We start from the raw sequence: 26,561 nt of genomic DNA on the forward strand, positions 1-26,561 counted from the left end.
GCTGCCTTCTGGCCTCTGCAGTCTCCTTCATGCATATGGTTTACAAAAACTCATTCAAGCACACACATACACGTGTAAATTAACAACAAAATAAGTTAATTTTAAAATTAAAACTTTTAATCAATTTGTTCTGTCCAACCACTTGGCCAAGTGACCACATCTAAGGAAGACAAATACATTTTAAGTGAGGCTAACAAAATAGGAGAAATAATTTTCTTTTTAATGAGATAATATAGTTTTCCTTCATGAAATCCATGCTCTTTAACACAGCCACTTCAAACTCACTATAATTTTCCATTAGGTCTGTCTACTTTTCTGAGTCCTGATTTGGAAAGGTATAAGTTTTCCTTTTACTTCTCTTCTGTGTTTTCCTTTTGGATGCAGACCAGAGTCCAAGCATACTTACTCTACTATGTTACTCATTTGCACTATTTCTCTAATGTTTTCTAGAAGCTAGAAGAAGGAATGATTTATCATTTGGTAATGAGAAATATGGAATATGGGGTAGTAATAGTCAAGTAGCAGTAGGAAAGACATTATAGTCCATGTGTAACATTTATAAAAAGTTGTAACATAAGTCATCAGAAGTAAATGATTTTATAACATATAAATCCCCGTGGGAAAATTGCCTAGAATAGAAAGCTTATAAACATGTAATAATGGGCTTTGAATCTCAAACTGAAAATTCTGCATTTAATTGAATAGCTAATAGTGAGTGACATTTGACTTTGTAAATTACAAATTATGAAAATTAAACTGTAGAACATGGTGAGAATATAGATCATGTCAATTATAAGCAAATATTTTAAATGGACTTTTAAAACTAAAAAGAAAGCAATTTTTGCTTATAGTCTTGTATATCTATCTACTAAAAGATGTATAGAAGATGATATGAATTAGTTTCAAGTTAAGGTTTTCTTGGTAATAAGGTATTTTCTTCAATTTCATGTATAACCTATAATAGGAAATGTATTTACTTGTTCAACACCTCAACTGAACTCTGAGGTAAAAGGACATATCTGACACATTAGGTACTGACATATGAGGGAAAGGAGGGCGTGATAACACAGAAATAGCCTGTGAATTTACTCATCTTTAAAACTTCACACTAAAACTCTTTCCCACCAGTTTTACTTACAGAAATGGTAATCACAGAAATATGCTATGCTTTAATTGCATAAGAGACAGTTGCATGGCTAAAGGAAGATTTTAAGAGAACACAAGTAAGGTTGCATAAGGATGGATGTCTTTAATAGTAAGGGTGGAGTAAAGAGATCATTTTGAAAAAGATTAATTGTTATTAGATCTGGGTAAAGGCATTCTCATTTTCTTTCAGTAAAAATGGAATATTATAGTTTGCTTTATTTGGCATGAGGTGTCTATTTATTGACTAAAAGTTTATATTTTATAAATAGTTGAAAACATAAGTTATAAAAAAATGTTTTAAGAGGATAGAGTAGACTTGTTGTCTGCAATTAATCATAAAACTCACTGGGTCCAGAGTGTCTGTAGCAGTATGTCTTTGCCTTTGTCAGTTTCACTAGCACTGATATCTTTTGTGGCTCTGAGCCTTCAGTGCAATAACCTGTCTATCTGTCTTAACCTTTTTAGGTCATGTGCCAGGTATTTACACTTACATTACTTCATTTCTGCTTCTGCTAATTTACCTGACTGGGAGAACTTGAATTCCACAGAACTTATCAGATGCAACTTCTGATTCTGTAATATCTTTTTATTGGGTGGCTGATCTATCAACAAAAATTAAATTTCTGACAAGTTTTCTACTAACTTTTAAGGAATGTTGATTTTTTGAATTCACATTAGACAACTGATCATATTTTCTGTATTTTGGTAGCCTGAATACTTAAAGTGCATATCTATATGCACCAACAAAGGCTAAATTCAAATGAAAAGAAAAGGATCTTACCCACCAGCATAAAAACATTACATGGTTCTAATTTCTTGTGACGTGTAAGCTTATATATGTCTGAGTATTCCTGAACATATGGGTGCTTATGTGTAGGCAAGAACAACCACACATGATACATATATTTTCTGAGGATTTGAGATTGAGATGCTTCTTGACAAAAATCTAACTTACAGTTATCTGGAAAATAGTAGGATTGCTCAGAAGCAAGTCATGAACTCTTCTAGTATTCAAAAGCAGTAAAACTTTCTAAAATGAGGAAAGCAGAAACTAGGTTGGATGATGACATACTCCTTAGATAACTACATAATTGCTCCTTCCTCCTTTCCCAGGGAAGAGTAAAAAAACTTGGCAAGAGTCTAGAGAATTTTTTCAAAGCTCCTAAACATAATATCATCCCCTAGGCATGGCGCAGTGTAAAAGGATATAAGCACCAAAGAAAAATTTAAATTTTTCAGGGTTTACCCAAAATATAACATTTCTTATTGTTTTTGATTATTTTATTTGGTCTGGAAATAAGTGATCTTTATATTTTTGACACACCAGAAATGAAACCATAGTCCCTGTAGTTGCTATGGTAACAGAAAAATCTCTTGGAAAATTTACATTTTTTCCCTGAATAGTTTCTTACCTTATCTGAAATGATGATGTCAAAATGATGGAGTGCCAATGTTTTGTCACCTCCATTTTTAATTGTGATATGAATTGAAAAATTGACTCCTTCACTTTCAGATTATAATTGATGTATTTTTTATGTTACTCTACTTGTAAGTAAAGATTTTAAAAATAATAATGAGTAGGAAAATTGCATTTTTAGATAGTAATTGTTCTTTAATTAAATAGTCCAAATGATTAATAAATGATATTTTAACTGTTAGACACTGTTTCAAGTCTATTTCTCAGAATTATATAAGTTAAATAATACTTCAATGAATGTATTATGAAGAAAGAAATATACAGTGAAATAAATTTTCATAAAAGGAAGACACAATCAAGGTACTAAAGTACAAAATTTTAACTTAATAATACTCTGCTGTGATTCTTGTATCTACTTGAAAATCATGTTTAACAGGTTCATTGATGGCATGGACATAATAGTATAGACCTTCATTTTGAAGTATATAATGTTTTAAAAGATTTATTTTTCAAAAAAAATCCCTTTCAAAGAAGATCTGTACACATATAAGACCAAAGTACACTGCTTATTCAAGCTTATGGAATATGCATTTTAGAGGGTAAAAAGAGAGATAAGCAGGAGATGGCAGACAGTATATCTAGAAACATAAACAAGGGTCTTATTGGCTAGCTAATCATGTTAAAGTAAAGATCTTCAAATGGAGAGAGAAGTAGAAGAAAACGAGGCGGGGGAAAGGAAAACCATGTGCGGCCAGGAAGATTGAGCCCAGTTAGGAATAGAAGACAGGAGAGAGAAAGAGAGAGAGAGAGAGAGAGAGAGAGAGAGCATAAAAGAGGGAGCCAATATTGGTTTAAAAATAAAATTGACCACAAAGAAAGGTCTAGAGAACTATAAGACTGCTGCCAACTAACAATTTGAGCTTCCATGGAATGTCTACCATAAATCACGGAGAGTGAGATCAACAACTAACTTATCCATGGAGCCCTCAACTAATGCCTGATGGAAACAGGAGCACATACCCATACATAAACACTGAGTCGAAGTAGAACCCAGATACAGATGGAGAGGACAAGACCAGACGGCACAAACACATAGAGACAGCTTACCTTAACAAATAGGAGCTAACGGGCCACCAGACTGATATCTGGGAAGCCCGCGTGGGACTGACTCAGGCCTCCCTGAATATGGGTCTCAGCCAGAAAGACTGAACAGTCTAAGAGATCTCAGACAGTGGAGCCAGGATGTATTCCTGGTGCACAAAAGGACCCTGCCAACACATCCCCCATGGAGGGATAACTGCTTTAATCTAGAGACAGGAGAGAAGCCCTAGTCCCTACTTCACATGACCTGTCAGATCTACATGACCCCAACTGGATGGCATTCCCCTACATATGGAATTGGGGTGGGGGGGATGGGAGTGGAGGGTGGTTAGAGTGCATGTGAGAGGGCAGAGAGGGTAAAAGAGAGGGAAGGAGGCAGGGAGGGATGGGGGAGGGAGGGAGGGAGGGAGGGAGAGGGAACTGGGATCGACATGTAAAATAATAAATTAAAAACAATGCTTTGACTCCAGCATTTAAGTTCAAGGACAAATTACTGGGGAAAAGGATTTCTAGTTTTGTTTCCACAGAAAATGAAAAGATGTGGATTCCTTCCAGACTAATGTGGTTTGATCAAGCCAGACTGCCTGAAACAGAGTACCAGGTGATCCTACATTCAAAACAGCTGGACAAAGCAGCCTTACAGACTACAGCCAGGATTTCTGCATCTTCTTAGAATCCTCCATGACAGCACCCCTTACCAGCAGGAAGTAGTTTGGAAAGAATGAGGCCCAAATTCCCAAATTTGTCTATAAATGTTTGTTTTCATTTAAATGGACTTCGATATATAAAATAAATAAAAAAACATAAAAAAAGATCTTCAGTAACTCATTATTTAACTATTTTATGTTCCCTCTGATAAGAATTAGATTGCTACAGTTTAGTATTTCTGCCATTTAATGTATAAGGCACTAATTCTCTTGCTGTAAAAATACTTGTCTATATTATCTACTTCTTCCAAACTGGGTGGCAAAGTTATTTATATGAATGTCATAGGATACTATAGTAGATAGCCAGCCAATAGCAAGTGATAATAGTATCTGATATATTGAACTTACTCTTAATTGCTGTGATAAAAAAAAAAACTTTAAAAAGAGTTCCCTGAATTTTTTTAATGTATTTTTCTTATTTACTACACAGTTTCTTTCTTGGAATAACACAAAACATCCTATCATTTCTTACATTTTAAATAGTCTAATTTTACTGTCCCCATCCCTATAGTCATTAACATAAAAGACCAGGAACCTGATCAAAAGTATGAAATGCAATTCAGAAAATATTGAAACTTCAGCATTCAATAAAATGCTATTGCTTATAATCCATGGGTTTCTTTATGCCTTTTTTTCTATCATAAAATATACTCTAAAGCACATTTGGGAGGTATTTATTACTATATAAAGATTTTAAAAGAGATAACTCTATATAAAACATAAATCTAATTACTATAGATTTTTAAATAATACAATATTTACTTTTAAAAATATATGAAGACATAAATTAAAATATTAGGAAATATGAAATTGTCATTACAGTATTTCTTATCCCAAATGACTTACAATTTTAAAGATATTCTGGTCTTAATTGCGCTCAGTTGTAGAATGCTTATCTACAATTTCCAAAGTAGTGGATTTAAACCTCAGTATTAAAGTATATTGAATTTGATGTCTCAAAAAATGCTGAAATTACGTTGCAGTGTTCATTTACCTGAATATTTCATATCAACTAGTGGCAGGAAGATGTGAAATTCACATTTTTCATAGATTTAAACAAAATTTATTAATATTCACTTCATGGGTATGGGTGTTTTGTCTACAGGTATATTTGTGAAAATAGTGTGTGCAATACCTTTAAAAGCCAGAAAAGTGTGTCAGATCCTCTAAACTGAAGTTCTAGACATTTATTAACCATCATGAGGGAGCTGGGAATGTAACTCTGGTCCTCTTAATTGCAAAGCTACAACTCAAGCCCCTCCATGTACTTTTTCATCCACCTGTTCATAAAATATTTATATTTTTCTGATGTTTTGTTTCCAGACATTTTATGCATTAACCACATCTATGGAGAAATGTTTGTCAGTTCTATTATTTAAGTAAGTATAACTTTGACATTTGGCATATTGAAGTAGTAAAATTAGAAAAGGAGTAGGTAAGAGAGAAAATCCTGATATTAACCCACACACCTACAAACACCTGATTTCTGACAAAATAGCTAGCAGTATACAATGGAAGGAGGAAAGCTTCTTCAAAAAATGGTGCTGTCACAACTGCATGATTGTGTGTAGAATACTGCTGATAGACCCTTGTTTATTTGCCATGCACAAAACTCAAGTCCAAATGGTTCAAAGACATCAACATAAATCCAGACATACTGAATCTCTTAGAAGAGAAAATGGGAGGTACCATTGAAGGAATTGGTACAGGAGACCACTTCATAAACATAACTCTAGTGGCACAGACACTGAGATCAACAAATAATAAATGGGATCTTCTCAAACTAAGAAGCTTCTGTAAGGCAAAGAACCAGTTGACAATACCAAACTGGGAAACAATCTTGAATAATCCTACATATGACAGAGGGCTGATATCCAAAATATAAAAAGAACTCAAGGAATTAGTCAACAAAATACCAAATAACCCTATTAAGAAATTGGGTACAGAACTGAAGAGAGAATTCTCAATAGAAGAAACAAAAAGGCTGAAAGACAATTAAGAAAGTGCTCAAAACCCTTAGCTATCAGGGAAATGCAAATCAAAACAACTTTGACATACCATCTTACTCCAGCCAGAATGGCTAAAAGTAGGAACACCAATGACAACATATGATTGAGGATGTAGAGAAAGGGGAATGCTGCTCCACTGCTAGTGTGAGTGCAACCTTGTATATCCATTTTGGGAATCAGGCAAATTGATGGAAAGTAAAGAAACCATGATGAATAAGGTAGCCCAGTCACAAAAAGAGGAACATGGTATGTACTTACTCATATATGGATATTAGACATAGAGAAAAGGATCACCAGCCTATAATTCATATTGTCAGAGAAACTACGATATAAGGAAGAATCTAAGAGATTCATACATGGTCCCTCACAGGAGAAAGGGACAAGAACTCCTGAGCATATTGGGAGTGGGGGTCAGTGAGTGGAGAGGGAGCTAGGAGAAGGAGAAGGGGAGGACAGGAAAGCACATGGGACTAGGAAGATTGAGTCAGGGGAGGAACAGAAGAGGGAGGGAGAGAGAGAGAGAGAGAGAGAGAGAGAGAGAGAGAGAGAGAGAGAGAGAGAGAGAGTAATAGAGGGAGCCATTATAGAGTTTAAGAGAAAACCAACTCTAGGGAAATGTCCAGAGACCTACAATTCTGACCCCAAGTAACAATTTGAGCAACAGTGGAAAGGTACCATAAATGCCCTTCCCTGATAAGGAGATTAATGTCTAGCTTATCCAACCATCATAGAGCCCTCATCTAGTAGCTGATGAAAATAGAAGCAGAAACCCACAGCTCAACCCTGGGCTGAGCTGGAATCCAGATGCAGAGAGGGAGGACAAGACCAGGCTACAGAAACCCACAGACAACTGAAATGAAGAAGGTGGAGCTAATGGGCACCCAAACTGATAGCTGGGAACCAGCATGTGACTAACTCAGACCCCATGAACATGAGTCTCAGCTATAAGTCCTGGGCAGTCTAAGGGACCTCAGGCAGTGGTGCACAAAAGGACTTTGGGGCACACTTCCTCCTGAGCGATACTTCCTTAACCTAGAGGCAGGAGGGAGGGCCTAGTCTCCACTCAAAATGACTGGACAGATTTAGATGAACCCTCCTGGACAGCAGCACCCTACATGTGGAGTGGGGGCAGATGGGATGGGAGGGTGGCCTGCGGGGGCATGGTAGGTTGCAAAAGAGGTACAGAGGATTGGAGAAGGAACTGGGATCAATATGTAAAATAAGAAAATTAAATAAAAAAATAAAATACTGAAAGTCACACATGACAAAGGAGACTTGCGTGTGAACAAATGTTTTTCTTTTATTTCAAAGATAGACATATGGAAAATATGTTTTCAAAAATTAGAATTAGAATATGCTTCAAAAATCTTTCATAACTTAGCAATAGCAGGACAGGTAGATTTTATGGAAGAAAAGGTCTAAAGCAATAAATAAGTTCAAGGAAAACAAACAAACAAATCTGATTATTGCCATGTGACAGAAACACAAAATGAGGTGAGGATATTTTTCTGCTCCCTGTTCACTTTATGTGCTTTATTACATTTATATATGTAATTTTGGTTGTCTGTTTATTGTTATTAAAATGGAAAATCTATTATGAATGTCAAAAATTTCAAATATATTTACTATGCAAAGTAATATGATATCAAATCTACACAAAATATTTGACAGTATATTGCAAATAATAAAACTTGTTTTCTCAGAGAGTACATAGATTTGGTGAAATTATATCTTTGACAACACCTTATGATAAGTATATAAATATCTCATAATCTAAAAGATGAGAAGTTTCGCCTGACCTCATAGTCAGTGTCACTTAAGATTTAAGACTGTGGCAGGAAGTGTTGGCACATGTCTTTAATCTCTGTACTTGGGAGGCAGAGGCAGGCAGATATACCTGTGAGTTGGGGCCAGCCTGATCTACTGTGCAAGTTCCAGTACAGCTAGGGCTACAGAGAAATTATGTCTTAGGAAAAAGAAAAAAAAAAAGATTTAAGAATGCTGTGTACTCAGAGTATTTGTTTAACCTGCCTATAAAAGAAGAATATAACAATCAACATTTTTGTATATGATATCCCATGTAATCCTCTTTTACAATGCTAGTTAATACATAGCTGTAATCTTAAATTATGTACTCTTCCATATCCATGATCCATAACAAAGTGAGTGCTTTGTTTTCAGCAAAACAGATGTTGAAAGCACCACACTAAAAAATTGCCATAATGGCTGAAAGCATTAATTTATAGACATGGATTGAGAAACAATGGTGTTATTAGTATTATTTGCTATCTGGATCAGGTGGGCCCAGTGACTTAATCTTTTCTAAAACTATATTAAAGATTTCTTTAAAGTGTACCTCATTCCGTCTTCAAGTAATGCTTTCTGTGTTAGTTAATAATATGTTTAATCCACACATATAATTATTTTCTAAATAATACATGATATCAACATTTGAGAGATAAACGTTCGTCACAGAATACAAACTTATAAAACCATTCTTTCATATAATTGTTCTAAATCTAAATTCATAAATTCAAAGAAAATCAATTTTAAAACCCCCAAAGGGGAAAAAAAATAAAAATTGAAATGGAGTTCACTTTAGAAAACACCTTTATTGTTTTGCTTAAGGTTTGCCATATAAAATGTGGGAATTGAGAGTAATTGGTGATCATATCTTATTTTGAAAAAGTTCTTGTTCTTTTGTAAAATATGCTTTGACTTTCAGAAATAATCATGCTTTGGAAAGTAACTATACTCGATTAATTAAATAAACTAGCCACATTTTATTTTAAACACATTAACTGACATAATGACACTTCATAAGGCTCCCTTGGATATTACTGGTGGTATTAGTATGCTCATGCTTACAGATGTAAGCAGAGGAAAACTCCAGGAACTGAAGAATGGATAAAGCAAATCTGGTACATTTCTGCAAAGTAAAACAATGACATCTTGAAATTTGCAGGCAATGGATGGAACTAGAAAAACACATCCTGAGTGAGGTAACCCCGATCAAGAAAGACAAACATGGTATGTACTTATAAGTAGGTATTAAACATAAAACAAAGGATAATGAGACTACAGCCCACAACCTCAGAAGACCTAGGTAACAAGGAATACCCTAAGAGTGAGAAAAATGGATGCCCCAAGGAAGGGGAAATGGACAAAGTCCCCTGAATAAATTGGGAATATGTGGGGGAGAGGTAGGACTGAGGAAAAAAATGAGAATGGGAGAGGTAAGAGAACATATGGGAACAGGATGGTCTACTTGGGGGAAAGACAGAGAGGGAGAGCAAGGAAAGAGATAGGATAGAGGAAGCTATTATAGTTATCAAGAAACCTGGCAGTAGATAAATTCCCAGAAATTCACAAGGTTGACCCCATCTCAGAATCTAAGTAATAGTAGAGAGGTTGCCTGACCTGGTTTCCCCTGTAATTAGATTGGTAAGTACCTCAATTGTTATCATAAAACATTCATCTAGTAACTAATGGAAGCTGATCTAGGGATCCATGGGTAAACATTGGACCAAGCTCCTAGAGTCCCATTGAAGAGAGCATAGAGTGATAATATGAACAAAGGGGTCAAGACAATGTTGGGGATAGCCACAAAAACAGCTGACCCAAATTAGTAGGAACTCACTGACTCAGGACTGACAGCTGAGGACCCAGCATAGGACCTAACTAGGCCATCTGGACCTGGGTGACAGTTGTGTGGCTTGGGCAGTTAATGGGGCCACTGGCAATGGGATCAGGTTTTATCCCTAGTACATGAATTGGATTTTTGGAGTCCATTTCCTACAGAGGGATACCTTGCTGAGCCTAGATACAAGGGGGAAGAGTGGTCCTGCCTCAAAGTGCTGTGACAGACTTTGTTGACAACCCATGATTCTCAGGAGGAGTGGATGGGTTGGGGTGGAGAGAAGGTGGGAGGAGCAGGAGGAGGAGAGGGAGGGGGAACTGGGATTGGTATGTAGAATAAAAAAAAAGTGTTTAAAAATTAAAAATGGGAAAAACAAAACTTCAATTTAAAAATATAAAAATCAAACAACAAAAGGAAATGCCAAGTATCCAAAGAAAAAAATAAGTTTTTGGAATAAATTATTTTTCAACAAGTTATTCAATATTCTCAGATTAGTCATGATTCCAAGCTCATGATTTGAAAAAATGTGTTTCTGGATCCTAAAATAAAGTTTGGAAAATGAACTCAAATCCTAGCATGGAGAGGGAGGTATATGGGAAGTATCAACATAGCTGAAGAAAAATAGCTGCAGGGGAAGAGTACTTTTCCATAAGAATGTGGTGAGTATTTAGAGAGCCTTCATTCAGTGATGGATGCAGATCTCATTCAGGAAGTCCTGCTGAGCAGAGAGAGGAGGAATTATAGGAAACTAGGGATTCAGGAACATCACAGGAAAACCCACAGAAACCACTAGCCTGGTTCATGGGTTCTCATAGAGTCTGGACCAACAACAAGGGAGCCTGCATGGGAATGACCTAGGCCCTCTGCATATATGTTTCAGTTGTCTAGCTAGGTGGGACCCCTGGTAGTGGGAATAGTGGCTTCCCCTGGTGTTTTGATTGGCTCTTAGGAACCTATTCCTCAAGATGAAGTACTCATCCTTAATACAGGGAAGGTTCTTGGTCTTGTGCAGCTTGACATGCCATGCTTTGCTAACGCCCCTGGGGGCGCTTGTTCCTTTCAGAGCAGAGGAGGGGTGGATGTGGGAACAGAGAGAAGCAAAGGGGAGTAGAAAGAGAATAGGGAGAGGATGCTGCAGTCAGGATGTAAAATTAATATGTAAATAAACTGAAAAAAAGGAATGTGGGGCATGGTGTGTCATCCGGGCTTCATTACATGGCCACATTCAAGAGTATATGGGCAGCAGAGATTGTGTGTGTGTGTGTTGGGGGGGCACAAGTTGGGTGAATAGGTAAAAGGAAAATATCTGGGAGGAGTTGGGAAAGGAGAATGAATGCACATAAGACATACTGTAGGATATTCTCAAGGAACCAATACAAAAATGAAACAACAAAGCTAAAACTACATCAAAAAAAAAAAAAAAAAGAAAAAAAGAAAAAGAAAAAAGAAAGAAAGAAAATGAAAGTGTCATCCTTTATTTATTTGCTCCTACCTTAAATCATATGACTGACTTACTACAAAATAAATATTTTGATGGTGAGGGCTCTTTTTTAGAACAATTAGGACAAATAAATAGAACAGAAAATGTTATATATCACTAACACAATATTTACTAAAAGTGCTTATGATTCTCTCAAAGATACTTGTTAATCTGTACATATATACATACATATATGTACACACACACACACACACACACACACACACACACACACACACTCACATCCCCTTCTACCACAAAGTAAATGCCCATGGGTGTCGGTTTTCCATTCAAGATAAGTACATTAAGTGCATAAAAGTGTTGGTTAGTGCTCTCAGAGATGTAGAGGCATTAGTGAAGAAGAAAAATAATATGTAATTTCTTATATAAGTTTGTGGGTAATTTGAATTTTGGTTATCACAAGTAAGAGGCCAGTAGCAGTAAACAGAGAGCTCATTTGCCAGCAATGCAGAAAATCATATTCTGCTATTGTGGACACATTTTTGCTTCTTGACAAATGCAGCACTAGAGTTAAACAGCTTTACATATTAGATGTCCTTAAAGTCATGTGTACTTTTATATTTATAAATACTGCATTTTCTTTCATGGGTATAGAGTATTATAATAGCTTTATATAAAGTATAAGAGGTGCCTTAAAACACTTTGTTACAGGGTTAACATAGGCTGTTTATTTGTAAAAAAAAAATTATTATTGAAATTCATTAGTAGCCATTAGAACAGCAACTGGAGGGCAGTAATTCTATTTTAAAATTAGAATTTTAAAGAAGATATGGTGGTGGTTTCTCATGCCTTTAATTCCAGCACATCTTAAGCAGAGGCAGACTGGACTACAGAGTGTATTCCAAGATAGCTAGGGTTTTAAAAAGGGAAAATGAAATGCCAAAGACTCAAAATACAGCCCATTTCAGTTTGTGGATGTTGTCTTCAAATGGCACATGAGTACAACACCCTATATAAGTTGAATTTTTATATTCTTTTAAAAATTTTTTCACTTTACTTGTGTGTGTGTGTGTGTGTGTGAGAGAGAGAGAGAGAGAGAGAGAGAGAGAGAGAGAGTGTGTGTGTGTGTACGCGCATGCCTGTGTGTGCACACATGGATATTTGGTCATAGGACAATTTGCAGGACAAGTATTTGCTTCTGCCACTAGGTTCCAGTGATCAAATTCATGTTATCAGGCTTAACAGCCAACATTTTTACCCACTGAACCATCTCATCAGCCCAAATATTGATATTCTTTATGTTCCAAAAAGTTCTACAGTAGTTCCCTAATGACATATGAAATTAATACATTTTCATTGAAAAGGTATTTAAGAAGTTAATTACTTGAGCTTTTTGAGATTATAAAGAAAATTAAAAGTTATTATTTATGAGCTTTTTGGCAACTTAATCTATTATACATGATGGTTAATGGTACACATGTAAAAACTACTTCCTTAGCAAATCTATAATTGGCCAAAATAAATGATAATTTACTTCTGAATTGTGTATTAGAGAAAAAAACATGGCATCTTAATTGATCAAACTCCTTTCCACAATTTAATTTAAACATTTATACTGACCATATCATTCACAACTTTTAGTATAGATGATTTTATTTTTAGAGTGTATAGATAGAAAATATTAAAAACGTCTTGTAAAAGGAATAAAATAATAAGAGTGGGAACTAAACTACATTTCAGCAAATTTGGTTATAAATTACACAATGAGAATCAAACTGGGAAAACTGGTGGGTTTTATAACTGGAGAAAAAAATACAGAAAATAGAGAAAATAATGTAGTATGAAGGAAAACTATATAAAACACAGACATGTGAGATATTCATTATTTTAATAGCATAAATATTTTTCTAACTCTACAACAGACATGTGAGATATTCATTATTTTAATAGCATAAATATTTTTCTAACTCTACATGTATAGCTACAATTTCTACCTATAGTTTATGTAGGTTTCAAATTCAATAGCCAAATTTTCATAAAGTATTAAAGAAATATAAACTTATATAAAAATAAATAAATCTCAAATCATAAAAGCAGATATAGTGTTTAGACAAATATATGGAAAATAATATATTTCTGAGTCATAGATTTTTCATTGTTGAGGACTTTTTTACTTGTTTGTTCATTTATTTATTAATTAATTTTGTTTTGTTTTGTTTTTGTTTTACAAGACAGAGTTTCTCTGTTTAGACTTGGCTGTTCTGCCACTTGCTGCGTAGACCAGGCTGGCCATCAATTCTTACAGATCCACCTGCCCCTGCCTGCAAAGTGCTTGAATTAAAGGCATGCACTGCCACAAGAAGGCTCAAAGACATAGTTATATGATTATAATATTCAAACTGTTTTCATTATCATGAAAGATTTTATTTTAAATGTCAATAATATATAATATACATTTCTGTGGAACAAACTGCTATGTTAGAAGATTTAAGTAGCATTTTAAGAGTTTTGTAATATAAATTTACTTTCAGAGTTTCTCTAATCCATGGTTATCATGGACTGATTGAAACAACATTCTCATATCCCTACAGAAAGTTTGGAAACAATACTCCAACCCAAGGAAGTTAACTGCACTCCCAAAGATATAGGCAATAAATAATGACACTTCACCAGAACTCAATGTATAAAACAGGGCAAATATATTCACAATAGCACGGCCAACAACAAATCTAAAACAATCAAGAATTAACAATCAATGGTTCTCACTTTCCCTCAACATAATGGTCTTAACTCACCTATAAAAAGACAAAGGCTAACAGAATGGATAGGAAGACAGAATCCATCCTCTGCTGCATACAAGAAACACATCTAAGATTCAAAAACGGACATTACCTCAGGGTAATATGACTGATCCAGACCCCCTAAACAAGGGCCTTAGTTAGGAGGCCTAGCCATTTATGGGACCTCTGGCAGTGGAACCAGGATGGATCCCTAGGGCACGAACAGACTTTGGGTGCCCTAACCATGGAGGGTGTCATTACCCCAAATGACTTGTCAAGTTTTCATGATCCCTCATAGATGGTCTCAACTTCCCTGGGGAGTGGATGGGAGATAGGTTGGGGTAGTTGGTGAGGGGAGAGGAAACTGGGAACAATATGTAAAATACAAACAAAAATTTTTAAAAAGAATATTGAAATAACCATGCCTATCAAACTACCATGGATTACAGAAGCATTTCAACATCAAAAGAAACAAACAAAAGCCTACACATTCCTGCAAACTGAACAACTCTCTACAAAATGACTACTAAAAAAGAAAACAAAAACTTCATTAAAAAACTTCATAAAAACAATATAGAAGAATGCCCAAACATATTCTAACTTATGAGACATAATGAAAGCAGTACTAACAGGAAAATACATAGAACTGTGATGGCCCATGTTTGACTCAGTTTCTATCTGGAGCCTATTCTGACTTAAGAGTTCAAGCTTGATTGTGTAAGTCTCCTTGAGAGCTGTGAGAATGTTTTGATTAACCTTATGTGAAAGAACATTTTATCTCTTTAACAAGCTATTGATGCCAGCTGTATGCAAAGAGCTATTTAATGAATCTGTTAGCTGCTAACAGGGTTCACATGATAGATAGTGAACTTGGTTGCTCCTTTATTCAAGTATAGTGCAGGGAGCTGATTATGCTGTTCTTTGTTCTGCTCTTTATTTTTAGTCTGATTATAAACATGCAGGTTCTAAATCAAACTAGGAGCAATTTGGCATTGACCATTCAGTCCTCGAGTATCTTGTGTTCCTGTCTCTGATTCTTTTATCTGCCTTTTCTCAATCTTAGAGCTCCATTACAGGTACCCTAGCTGACATGTTGGTGCAAGCTCTGACATAGCAGTAAGTGCCAATGTAAAGAATTAAAGAGATCTCATACTAGCATCTTAACAATGCACCTGAATGTTCTAGAACAAAAAGAAACCAAATACCCAAGAGGAGTAGTTGGTTGGAAATATTCAAACTGAGTGCAGAAATCAGTAAAATAGAAACAAAGATAATCCAAAAAAAGCAATGAAACAGTTTGTTCTTCGAGAAAGTCAGCAAAATAGACAAACTAACAAGCAGAGTGAGAATATCCAAACTAATACAATTGCAAACAAAAGGGGGCAAAACAGAAACTGAGGAAATCCATAGAAGCATTAGGTTATACTAAAAATTGGTACTCCACAAAATTGGGATATCTAAAAGAAATAAACAAATTTCGCCATAGATGTCAGTTCTAATAGTTAAATAAATATCAGATTAAACACTATAATCCCTAAGGGAATAGAAGCAGACATTAAAATCTCCAACAAACAAAATCCAAGGATAGTTTAGCTAAGAATTCTACCAGACTTACAAAAAAAGAGGGAGTACCAATATTCCTCAATTTTTTTCCACCAAATAGAAACAAAAAGCATGTTAGCAAATTCATTTTCAGAGGCCATGGTCACCCTGATACCCTGATAACTCTGATAACACCACATGAAGACTCAACAAAGAAGGCACAGACAGATGAATCTGTAGATGAGAGCACTGACTGCTCTTTCAGAGGACCTGAATTCAATTCCCAGCACCTACATGGCAGCTCACAAACTGTCTGTAACTCCAGTTCCAAAGGAGTAGACACCCTCACACAGATATGCATGAAGGAAAACACCAATTCACATGAAATAAAAATAAATTTTCTACAAGCTGCAAAATCACACAGCAATTATATAGTCATATAACATGAGAAAACTCAGAAGACTTAAGGATTCTCCAGATGTATGAAACCAGTATAAAGTTGTACCTGGCATTATCTTCTCACGAATGGATTGAATGTTTCTTGCTGTAGATTATTTCTGTAGCGTATTCCCTTCTGTAACAAACTTGGGATTTACTTGCCACAGCTCAGCACCATCTGATAATTTACTGGGAAGAAATTTCTCCCATGCATTTGAAGTTTTTCTGATTAAAATCTCTATTATGTATAAAACCTGTTCTCCATTCACAGGTTCTACTTTACTGATAATATTCCTTAGCAATGTATGAGACCTGTTTCCCACTATCAGGTCCTTGTTCTTCTCTCCATTGCAATTGCAGAGATCTACCTTCTTGCAACTACCTCTATTTACAATCATTTTGTCAGTGTTTATGGTCCATGCAAAAGCACCCCATCTAAGACATCCCCAAATATCCAAGGATATAGAATTAATACACATCCAAAGTTGTTGATTCATAGCTGCCTAGATGGATAGGCAAAATAGTGTTGCCCTTGGCTTTACCTCCCTAGCAGACAGAGAAGCAAAAACCTAAACCAATCCTACACTAAAGGATTCTCAAACTTCTTGTTTTATTAACTCAAGACTTTAGCTCAGAGATTTACTTTTCCTTCCTATTTCCCCTGAGAATATAAAGACAAAGGTGATCAGCCCATTTGCCCATCCTCAGGGAAAAGCAAACTTCCCTGAAGGCCTATGTGGCACTGAGGTCAGAGCACTGGAAGGGCCAGGTTTGTTTCTTGTGCAAATTAAACTTAGACCATCTCTTTGACCTATAGCCCTAAGCAATTGATGCTAAAAGTTTCTCCTACAAGTTTTAGCTTATTGCTCTATGTGTAAATCTTACCTGCCTTACTGAACCCCAGAAACTCAAGCCTCACACTGTATTGAAAAAAAATTACTGTTGCAAATCTGTACACCTGTGCCCCCAAGAATAGGGGAGAAACAAAGAAAAGGAGAAATGGAGAAATAGAGAGACAGAGTCAAAGAAATAGAGACAGAAACAGAGAACAGCAACAAAGACATAGAAAAACAAGAATAAAAGAACATGTAGAGGGCAATCTGTGTGTGTCGATTCTTTTTTCCCTAAGATTTTAGTTCCTTCACTAATTTTTAGTACCTTATTTTGAACCCTGAGTGAAAATTCTAGAAGCTTAACATTTAAAGTTTTCTATACTTGGTACATTTTAAAAGAGAGTCAACAAAGAAAGACAATTATAGACCAATACCCTCATGACTATTAATGGAAAAATTCTCAGTAAAAATACTCCCAAACCAAATCAAAGATCAAAATGTTATGATCATGATCAATTATGCTTCAATCCAGAGATACCAGGATTGTTCATCATAAAAAATACCCACCACATAAACAAACTGAAAATAAAACATACATAATTGTCTCAGGGTTAGATATGGGAAAAATTCCTGTGAAAAAATCCAACATCCATTCTTGATAAAATTTTTGTAGCTATTAGTGATACAAGGGACATATTTAAACATACTAAACACAATATACAGGAAGCCAAAAGCCAACATTGAATTAAATGGCGAAAAACTGAAAGTGATTCCACTAAAGTCAGGAATGAGATGAGGTTGTCCACTCCCTCCGTATTAATTCAATATAGTACTTGAAGTTAGACCAATAAGAATAGTAAAGGAAATCAAGGGATACATATTGGAAAAGAAGAAATTAAATTTTTACTATTTGCAAATGATATGATAGTATACATAAGTGATCCCAAAAATTCTACTGTGGAACTCCTACAGCTGATAAACACCTTTAGTGAAGTGACTGGCTTCAAGATTAGCTGAAAATAATCAGTGTCATTCCTATATACCAATGACAAAAGAGAAAGAAATTTAGGGAATCAACTCCTTTCACAATAGCCAAAAAATAACAGAAATATCTTGGTGTAAGTCTAACCAAGCAGTGAAAGACTGGTAAGACAAGAACTTCATGTCTATAAGACAGAAATTGAAGAAAATGTCAGAAAAAGGAAATGTCCCCCATCCTCATGAATAGGTTGGATTAACACATTAAAAACGACAATGTTACAAAAAGCATTCAATTTAATAGCCATTGGAATCCCAACAAAATTCATTATAGGCCCTGAAAGAAAAATGCTCAGCTTCATATGGAAAAATATAAAACCAGGGATATCTAAAACAATACTGTACAATCAAAGAACTTTTGGAGTTATCACAATTCCTGATTTTAAGTTCTATCATAGAGCTATAGTAATACAAACAGCTTAGTATTATCATAATAACAGACAGATGGATCAATGGCATAGAATGGAAGATGGAGATACACCTATGGACACCTGATTTTTGAGAAGGAAGTGATAATTATGTAATGAAAAGAATATATAATCTTCAACAAATAGTGCTGATCTAATTGGATGTCCACATGTTGAAGAAAACAAATGGACCCATCACCTTCCACAAGACTCAAGTTCAACTGGATCAAAGATGTCAAAATTACTCCAAATACCCTGAATTTGATAGCAGAGAAAGTGTGAAACAGCCGTGAATGCATTGACACAGGAGACAATTTCTTAAATGGAACAGCACAGGCACTATGAATGATAATTAATAAATGAGACCTCATATAACTGGAAAGCTTTTGTAAAGCAAAGGATATTGTCAATTTAACAAAAAGGCAGCCTACATATTGGGAAAAGATCTTCACCAACCCCACATCTGACACAGAGTTAACTTCCAAAACAAGAAACTAGACATAAATAAATCAATGAAAAAATGGGGTATAGACATAGACAGAGAATGTCATAAAGGAATTTCAAATTGCCAAGAATCACTGAAAGGAATGTTCAACATCCTTAGCTGTCAGAGAAATGGGAATCAAAATGACTCTGAGATTCCATCTTTCACCTGTCAGAATGATTAGGATAAAAAAAAAAAAAAACAAAAAAAACAAAAACAAAAAACAAAAAAAAACAAACAAAACAAAACAAAAAAAAAAAAAAAAAACACACAAGTGATAGCTCATGATGAAAAAATGTGGAATAAGAAATGCATTCCTTGTACAGTGACTTTGAAAATCAGCATGACAGTTTCTCATATAATTGGGAATCAATCTACCTAAAATCCAGTTTATAGCACTCTTCACCATATATTCAAAGGACATTACAACCTACCACAAGAACACTTCCTCAACTATGTTCATAATAGCTAGAACCCGGAGACAATCTAGATGACCCTCAACTAAAGAACAGATAAAGAATATGTAGTACATTTACACAATGGAGTATTAATCAGCTGTTAAAAGTTATAACATCATGAAATTTGCAGGTAAATTGATGAAATTAGAAAAATAATCATTTTGAATGAAGTAGCATAGACCCAGAAAGACAAACATGGCATGCAATCACCTATAAGTGGACTGGCTGTAAAGTAAATGTTAATCATGCTACAATCAACAGACCCAGAGAATCTAAGTAACCAGGACTTAAGGGCAGATGCTTGGATCTCTCTGGGAAGAGGAAATAGATTTCAAGGTGAGGTAATTCTAGGGCAAGGGAAACTCCAAGATATCTGAAATGATTTACTTAGATAAACCCATAGTAGTAGGGGATATATATCCTTAACTGTTTTTTTTCATGTGACCAGACAAGACTTTCAGTGGAGGGATGGTAATACTACCTCAACCACAAAATCTTCAACTGACTCCTGGCTATTGGATGTGCTGAAGTTAAGATTGGCACAGAGATTGTGGAACTTGCTAATCAATGACCAGTCCAGCCTGAGACCCAATCGTTAAGAGTGAACCCACCCCTCACGCTGCCTGAAGTTCTAGCATAGAACCAAGTATGACTGGCATAAAGGAAGCAATGTCAATGTAATCATGCCTAATAATTCTCTGCTAGATCAATTATCATAGAGGCTTTACCCAGGTACTAATGGAAACAGTTTCAGAGACTCACAGGTAAATGTTAGGATGAACAATGGGAATACTGTGGAAGAACATCAGAAATGGTTGTACAAGCTTGAGGGATCAAGGGTCCCACAAGAAAACACAGAGCCCACAAAGCAAAGCTGATAGGGGTTAACAGAGTAAAAGGGGAGGTACTTAGACTTAGTGATACTTGATATATTCATAGGAGCCCTACACAGAATAGAAACGGAGGAGAATGGATAGATGGGGCAGTAAAGGAGAGGTGAGGGGAGGAGCTGGCTGGAGAGAAGAGTAGAAACTGCCCTCTGTGATTCTACAAAAAATTAAAATAATGATACAAAAAAGATTGCTGAATTGAAGGTATTTAACCAGAATCTTAGTGAGTTCAGTGTCACTACTCTTTTGACCAATATGTCTAGCAACATAAAAATGAATGAACATTAGAATATTATTAATGATTTGCATGTTGAATGACAATAATGAGCTTACAGACTGTGCTGTTAGAAGACATTAGTTAATGTAAATAATGACACATATGCAGGCAAGTCTCCTTTATCCAGTGTTTGAGCTGCTTCTTTTCACTGTACACATAAACCTTTTGACTTTTACTTCAAAGTTTGTAAGATAACAGCACCATAGTGAATCAGATGGATTGGACCCAGACACCCATGAAGTTCTCATTTTAGTGTGTAATTTTATAGCTTATGTGATTTAATGTATGACATTAAATTCAAGTCACTCAAGATATTGAAATGTTGATTTTTGAGAAAAACAGTATTTTCTATTTGTATACTTATGCAGAAAATGTATAATATGGAATGAGCTCCCAATAAATCATTTAGAAAACAAAATAGTTTAGCTAATATGCGCTACTAATAGCAAACTCATCTGTCTAAAACATTCTGCTGCTTGTTCTGGCAAATATCAAGCTGTGGCTATACAATAATATTTCATTTTGAGTGTGAAATATTACATTGCATAACTATCTTAAGACACACATTTTAAATATCTTAAGACACACATTTTAAATACATTTTCCTGGATGATACATTCATTTATCTCTATATACCACCTACTAAAATTCATAGTGTATTACCTCACCATGATTTGTCACAGTTCAGAACTCAGTAACAGACTGCTAGTTGTTTGGAAAAAGCTCAATTTTTTAAGGACTTTTAGGCTGGTGGATTTAAAGGAAATATTCAAGGAAATTTTCTTCCCCCCCATGTTGGTGTTACTGGTATATACACATTTCCTGGTTTATTTAGTCAGATTATATTCAATTACTGTCTATGTATAATATGTTTGAAATGGAATATGTAGTTTATATGAAGAAAGTAAGTAACTAAGGCAATGTAATGTAGATAAAATTTAAATATAATTTAATTTGTCATTGGGAGAGGATAATGTGAATAATATACTGGATGCGAATAAGCTATATCACAATTAGTTCCATGATTTTGCCCCAAGTTAATGTTTGGCCTATTACTTCTGTATAGTTCAGTATTTTTGGTAGCCATCTTCCAAAACAAAGTATGTCTAATTCAAAGAAAGTGCTGTGTTTTACCTTAAGAGACTCCTCTTGCTTAAAGAGATCTTCAAAATCTTTAGCACAGAGCTCAGGAGCATTTAGAAGTTGTTCCACTTCTGATAGAGCTTGTGAGATGTGACTGATCTCAGTCAAATAAGTAGAAGGCACGTAAGAAACATCCAAAGGCATATCTTCAGTCATCACTACCATTGTTTCTTCACGCAGAGTGTGCTGGTACAGATATACAAAAGAACATTGTTTTTTAGCTTTCTAAGAAAGAAACAAAGAACTTTGCTGACTTTATATCAATTCCAGTATACAGTTGGAAGAGAGCTGGAAACGGCATAAAAATAAACATATGTAGAACATCTAGTAAAGTAGTTATTTATTCTATACATATATTGTTATCTTCTAAAATACTTTTAATGAGGTCCACACACTTTAGCACTTCAAATAGAAGAAAACCAAAAAAATAGGGTTGGGACAAAGTTACTTTGACTCTTAGGAAAGAAAATATCATAAAAACAATTATTATTTAATTTTAACCTTTTTTATTAAATCCGAATTAATCTTTCAATGAGACCATTCCTATCATCTTCTTTTTCCGTTAAAAATAATATATTTTTAATCATTTCATTATTTTAAAACAATCTTTTCTCATTTTACATACCAACCCCAGTTCCTACTCTCTCCCCTCCTCTTGTCCATCTATCTTCTCCCCACTCCAACCTCATCTACTCCTTAGAGAGAGTAAGGCTTCCTGCTCTTTAATAAGAAAGAAATACTATTTGTTTTCTACTAGTGTAGATTGAGGTACAGAATCACTAAATAGTTTGATCAAAAGTGTATGTACCTTTTACCCAAGATGCAGACATTGGCTCCAACCTTCAGTGCTAGCTTTTTATTAAATTAATTAGCCACTTAAACTGCCAAATAAATTTGGTTGACTTTAGAATTTTCACTATTCCAGATGTTCCCAAGATCTTGGAATGACTGTCTTGCTTCTACATTTTTTGAGGTGGTATGCAAATGCAGTGGGTGGTGAAAAGCTCCAGGCATATTTGGAGTTTGCTAGTAGTACTTATTTTTCTATTTGTCATAAAAGCAATGACTAAATGGAACTTTGTGAGCAAATTCAGAAAGATGGATGACCTCTTCTCTTTTCTGTCTACAGTATAGGCAACAACACTCTTGTAATTAAAATTATTCTCCCAGTAAATTTGCACTTAATTGATCAACTGCCACCTGCCTAATGATGAGGTCAGCTGAGGGTTCAATGGCAGGTTCTTTAAGGAAGTTAGGACAATAACATGCTAACAAAGTCCTTTATTACTGCTGTCGCTTTGACAGAGCCATGCACATCTTTCAACAACATAATTAAATGGATTTTGGATCCTATACTGAACTCAACTCCCATAGTATAAAAACTAAAAGCTGATTAGTTTGGCCTCCTTTAATTTCTCAGGCTTGGGATTTTTAAAATCACTTTTTTAAAATCCCTTTTTGCATGAAAGACTACTAGAATTTATTCTAACGTATTTGTCTCACCTGTTTTTAAATGACATGCAATTCATTAAATTTGTTATATTTAAATCATATTGACACATATTCCTTCATCATCAATGAAATAACATACAAGCATTTCTAACATATAATTAAAATGAGCAAGTTAAAGTTGAGAATTTAAAGACAACAGTATTTAACCATACATTTTAAAATTTAAATTACATTTCTGCAATTCAAAGTAAACATTTCAGTAGTTTAAATATATATACACTTATATATAAATAATTTAGTAGGGTATTTGAATGTGAAATTTCTAGTGACAGATTGAGTTTACAAAAAGTCAAAAATGTATTATTACATGCATGCATGCCATTAAACAAGTGACTATGTTTTTCTTAACAATATTTTAAAGTTAATGAGTTTGTCTTTCTTGTTTGCATTGACTGCTATAACATCCAAAACAAAACTTTCATTATATAAGTAAATGGCATTTCTTCGTATTTGTTACTGACATGTCAGATTTTAGCAACTACTTAAATTCTTATATAGTAATTATAAGTTAAAGGCAGCAAGTATATGAACTGAAAAGCCAAATACATTAAAGAGTCACTAAAAGTATACTTGCATTTCAAGTGTAACATATATTTAGACAAGGTTTAATTTTACAGCTGAATATTTTCATTTTTCATACTTAGCTAATTATATTTTGATTATCATGGAATTGAGATTAATAGTAATTAGTTCTAAATTCATATACATGAACCTGAGAAGTCTAAAAAATAAGATCTAGTGTGAAGTGCACCTTTTAAGCAAGGCTCAAAGAACGCAAGCAGCAGACAATCTGAGGTTCATTTTTAATTTCCATTACATATATTTTGTTTGCATTTATGTATGAAGGTGTGTATGTATGTGTGTATGTGTGTTATGCTACATATATAGAAATCAGAAGACTAGTTGCTGGAGTCAGTGCATTCCTTTCATCATCTAGGTCCTAGGGCTAAAAATCAGATCCTCGGCTTCGTTGTAAGCACTTTTTGGTTTGTTTTCTAAGCATTTCACTTCTAGGCCCTGGATTTCCACTTCATATTCCTTTCTCGACTTCTTTCTGTGTGTCAGCTATAACTTTATTGCATACAGATCATTGTATTTTTTCATATCATAGAAAGTATTTGAAAACACATTAAAATGTTCACCCATATTTTAATATTTATTGGACTCTATGGTAGTCAAATTTTATTTTTAATAATTAAAATGTTATAACTAGTTATAGAAATATTTTATTTTTAGTAAATATGAAATCATTAAAAGAAATATTCTTTCAATTATTATAATGGAAAGGTCTATTAATATCTATATTGTGATTACTAGCAAGTCTAATATTGTCTTGAAACAATTAAGCCACTAGCTATTCACTCTATGCTCAGACATGGAATCAAAAGATTGTCATGGGTATTTCCAAGCATCAATATTCTGTAACTGATAAAAGTATTCAAGGAAAATAAATAATATAGAACTTTAAAAGCATATGGATAGAAAAGACTGTAATCATGGATATCCTAAACAATTGTTCTTGTAGTAACCTTTTTTCCTTATTTTTAATATTGTCTATAACAAGAAATATGATATCCTGAATATACAACAAAAGTATTTCCAATTACAATGGATATTTTTGAAGTTAGAATTTTAAAAGTAAATTTTTCATGAAAAGTTTTATAACTTGAATACAGTTAATGAATTCTAATATAAAGAACAGTTTTCCCTCCCATTACCTTGGTACATAGCATCCAGCTACCATAGAGAAGCAAATTTTAAGAGTACTGATCAGTTGACTAGTAAGAACCAGAAAGAACCTTTCCAGTTTTTTTGAGAAATCAAAATAATACAAATAATTCTCAAATAGAGAAGGCAGACTCATTTATAAAATTAAAAACTATTTCATAAACTTTGTATATCTTAATGTCTTGTAGTACTCAACATTTTTCAACATGCAATAATTTGAAATTATAAAGATAAATATAAATAATAATTTTCTTTTGTCCTAATTTTATATTTGTTCTTTAAATGTCTATAATTCTTTTTGAAAAGAGGTATGCAGGTATTTAATTAATAAAATGTACACACAGAATATAGTTTGGTTTCATAAAAGTCTTGGACATTTATTTAAAAAGTCAGTATAATTAGATGTATCATGTTCATTTTCTCTTCTTTATGCAAAATTTAAGCACTCATATTCTCATTAAGCCTTTTGATTTGAATTTCATTAACTATCCTTTAAGTTATTATAGTCCTCTGATTTCTGATGTGTGCAAATCCTGTCTAACCTTTTGAGAGCTGACTTGTTTATGTCATATTATCATAGACATACATATCTCAATAGGAACCATGCTATTGCCACATGAATCCATATTGCTTGTCTTTGTACCATTGAGACATATATATATATACATGTATATATATATATATATATATAAATTTTAAAAATCATTTCCTCATTTTTCTTGCAACATCAAAAATTATATGTGAGGGCAAACACAAAAGTTCTATGACTAATTAAAAATGCAAGGTCTAAGCTGTGTTTATAAAGGACTATTATAGGGGAAATACTGAGATTTGAAATCTTTAGCTCAGAAAGTTGAGAATTTGAGTTATTTAAGTGAGTATATACATCATTTACGATTTAGTAAACTTGGTGTCTCTGAAAATTTAGTTATCACTTATGTTACACTACTTTAAATTTATTTCCTGATGAACATCTAATATGAGATAAAGCAGTTCTGTTTGAAAACAAACTATACATTATACATGTGCTTTAAACGAAATGTTTTTCTTTATGATTTAAAGGATGTCTCTTTTCTTCAAATGCCAATGACTATCTTATCATAGATATTAATTTTGCTTTGTAAGTTCACATAAAAACCTTTGATGATCAAGTATGTATGGAAGATCTACTTAAGCATAAACAATCTTGTCTTGCAATATTTTCTGTAAAGGGCCATAACCACTTTAGGTGCTATTATACATAAACTATTTCAAATTCTTTATACAAGGTGACCTATTTAAAACATATGAGGTAATGGGTTTTAAGGATGAAATTTTTGCCATATAATTTTTGTGTTCTAAATCAGTGAACACGGCCAACTAAACCCAGAATAATTTCATGTGTATCATATTCCATTTTAAAAATAATTTATAATTAGAGATTTCTCCCACATATTGATAGATTTTGAGATAAATTTAATTGTTAAATATGTAATTTTCATCTTTGATCATATATAATTGATCTAGGGAAGTCAATAATATTTCATTTTTCCATTTATTTAACAAAATTTTACATACTTCTTTAAATAAA

General features: G+C 34.0%; 1 protein-coding gene across 1 annotated transcript in view; it reads right to left on the reverse strand.

Annotated features, from left to right (window-relative positions):
- The window catches only part of LOC127218243 (dystrophin), a gene marked incomplete at both ends in the record, with an annotated part of 283,679 nt that overhangs the window by 68,479 nt on the left and 188,639 nt on the right, over positions 1-26,561 (reverse strand). The window contains one exon of the mRNA XM_051179265.1: positions 21,743-21,937. Within this exon, the coding sequence (XP_051035222.1) occupies positions 21,743-21,937 (195 nt within the window). The remainder of the gene's footprint in view (positions 1-21,742; positions 21,938-26,561) is intronic.

Source organism: Phodopus roborovskii, unplaced genomic scaffold (assembly GCF_943737965.1).
Source record: "Phodopus roborovskii unplaced genomic scaffold, PHOROB, whole genome shotgun sequence".
NCBI classification, from domain to species: Eukaryota; Metazoa; Chordata; class Mammalia; order Rodentia; family Cricetidae; genus Phodopus; species Phodopus roborovskii.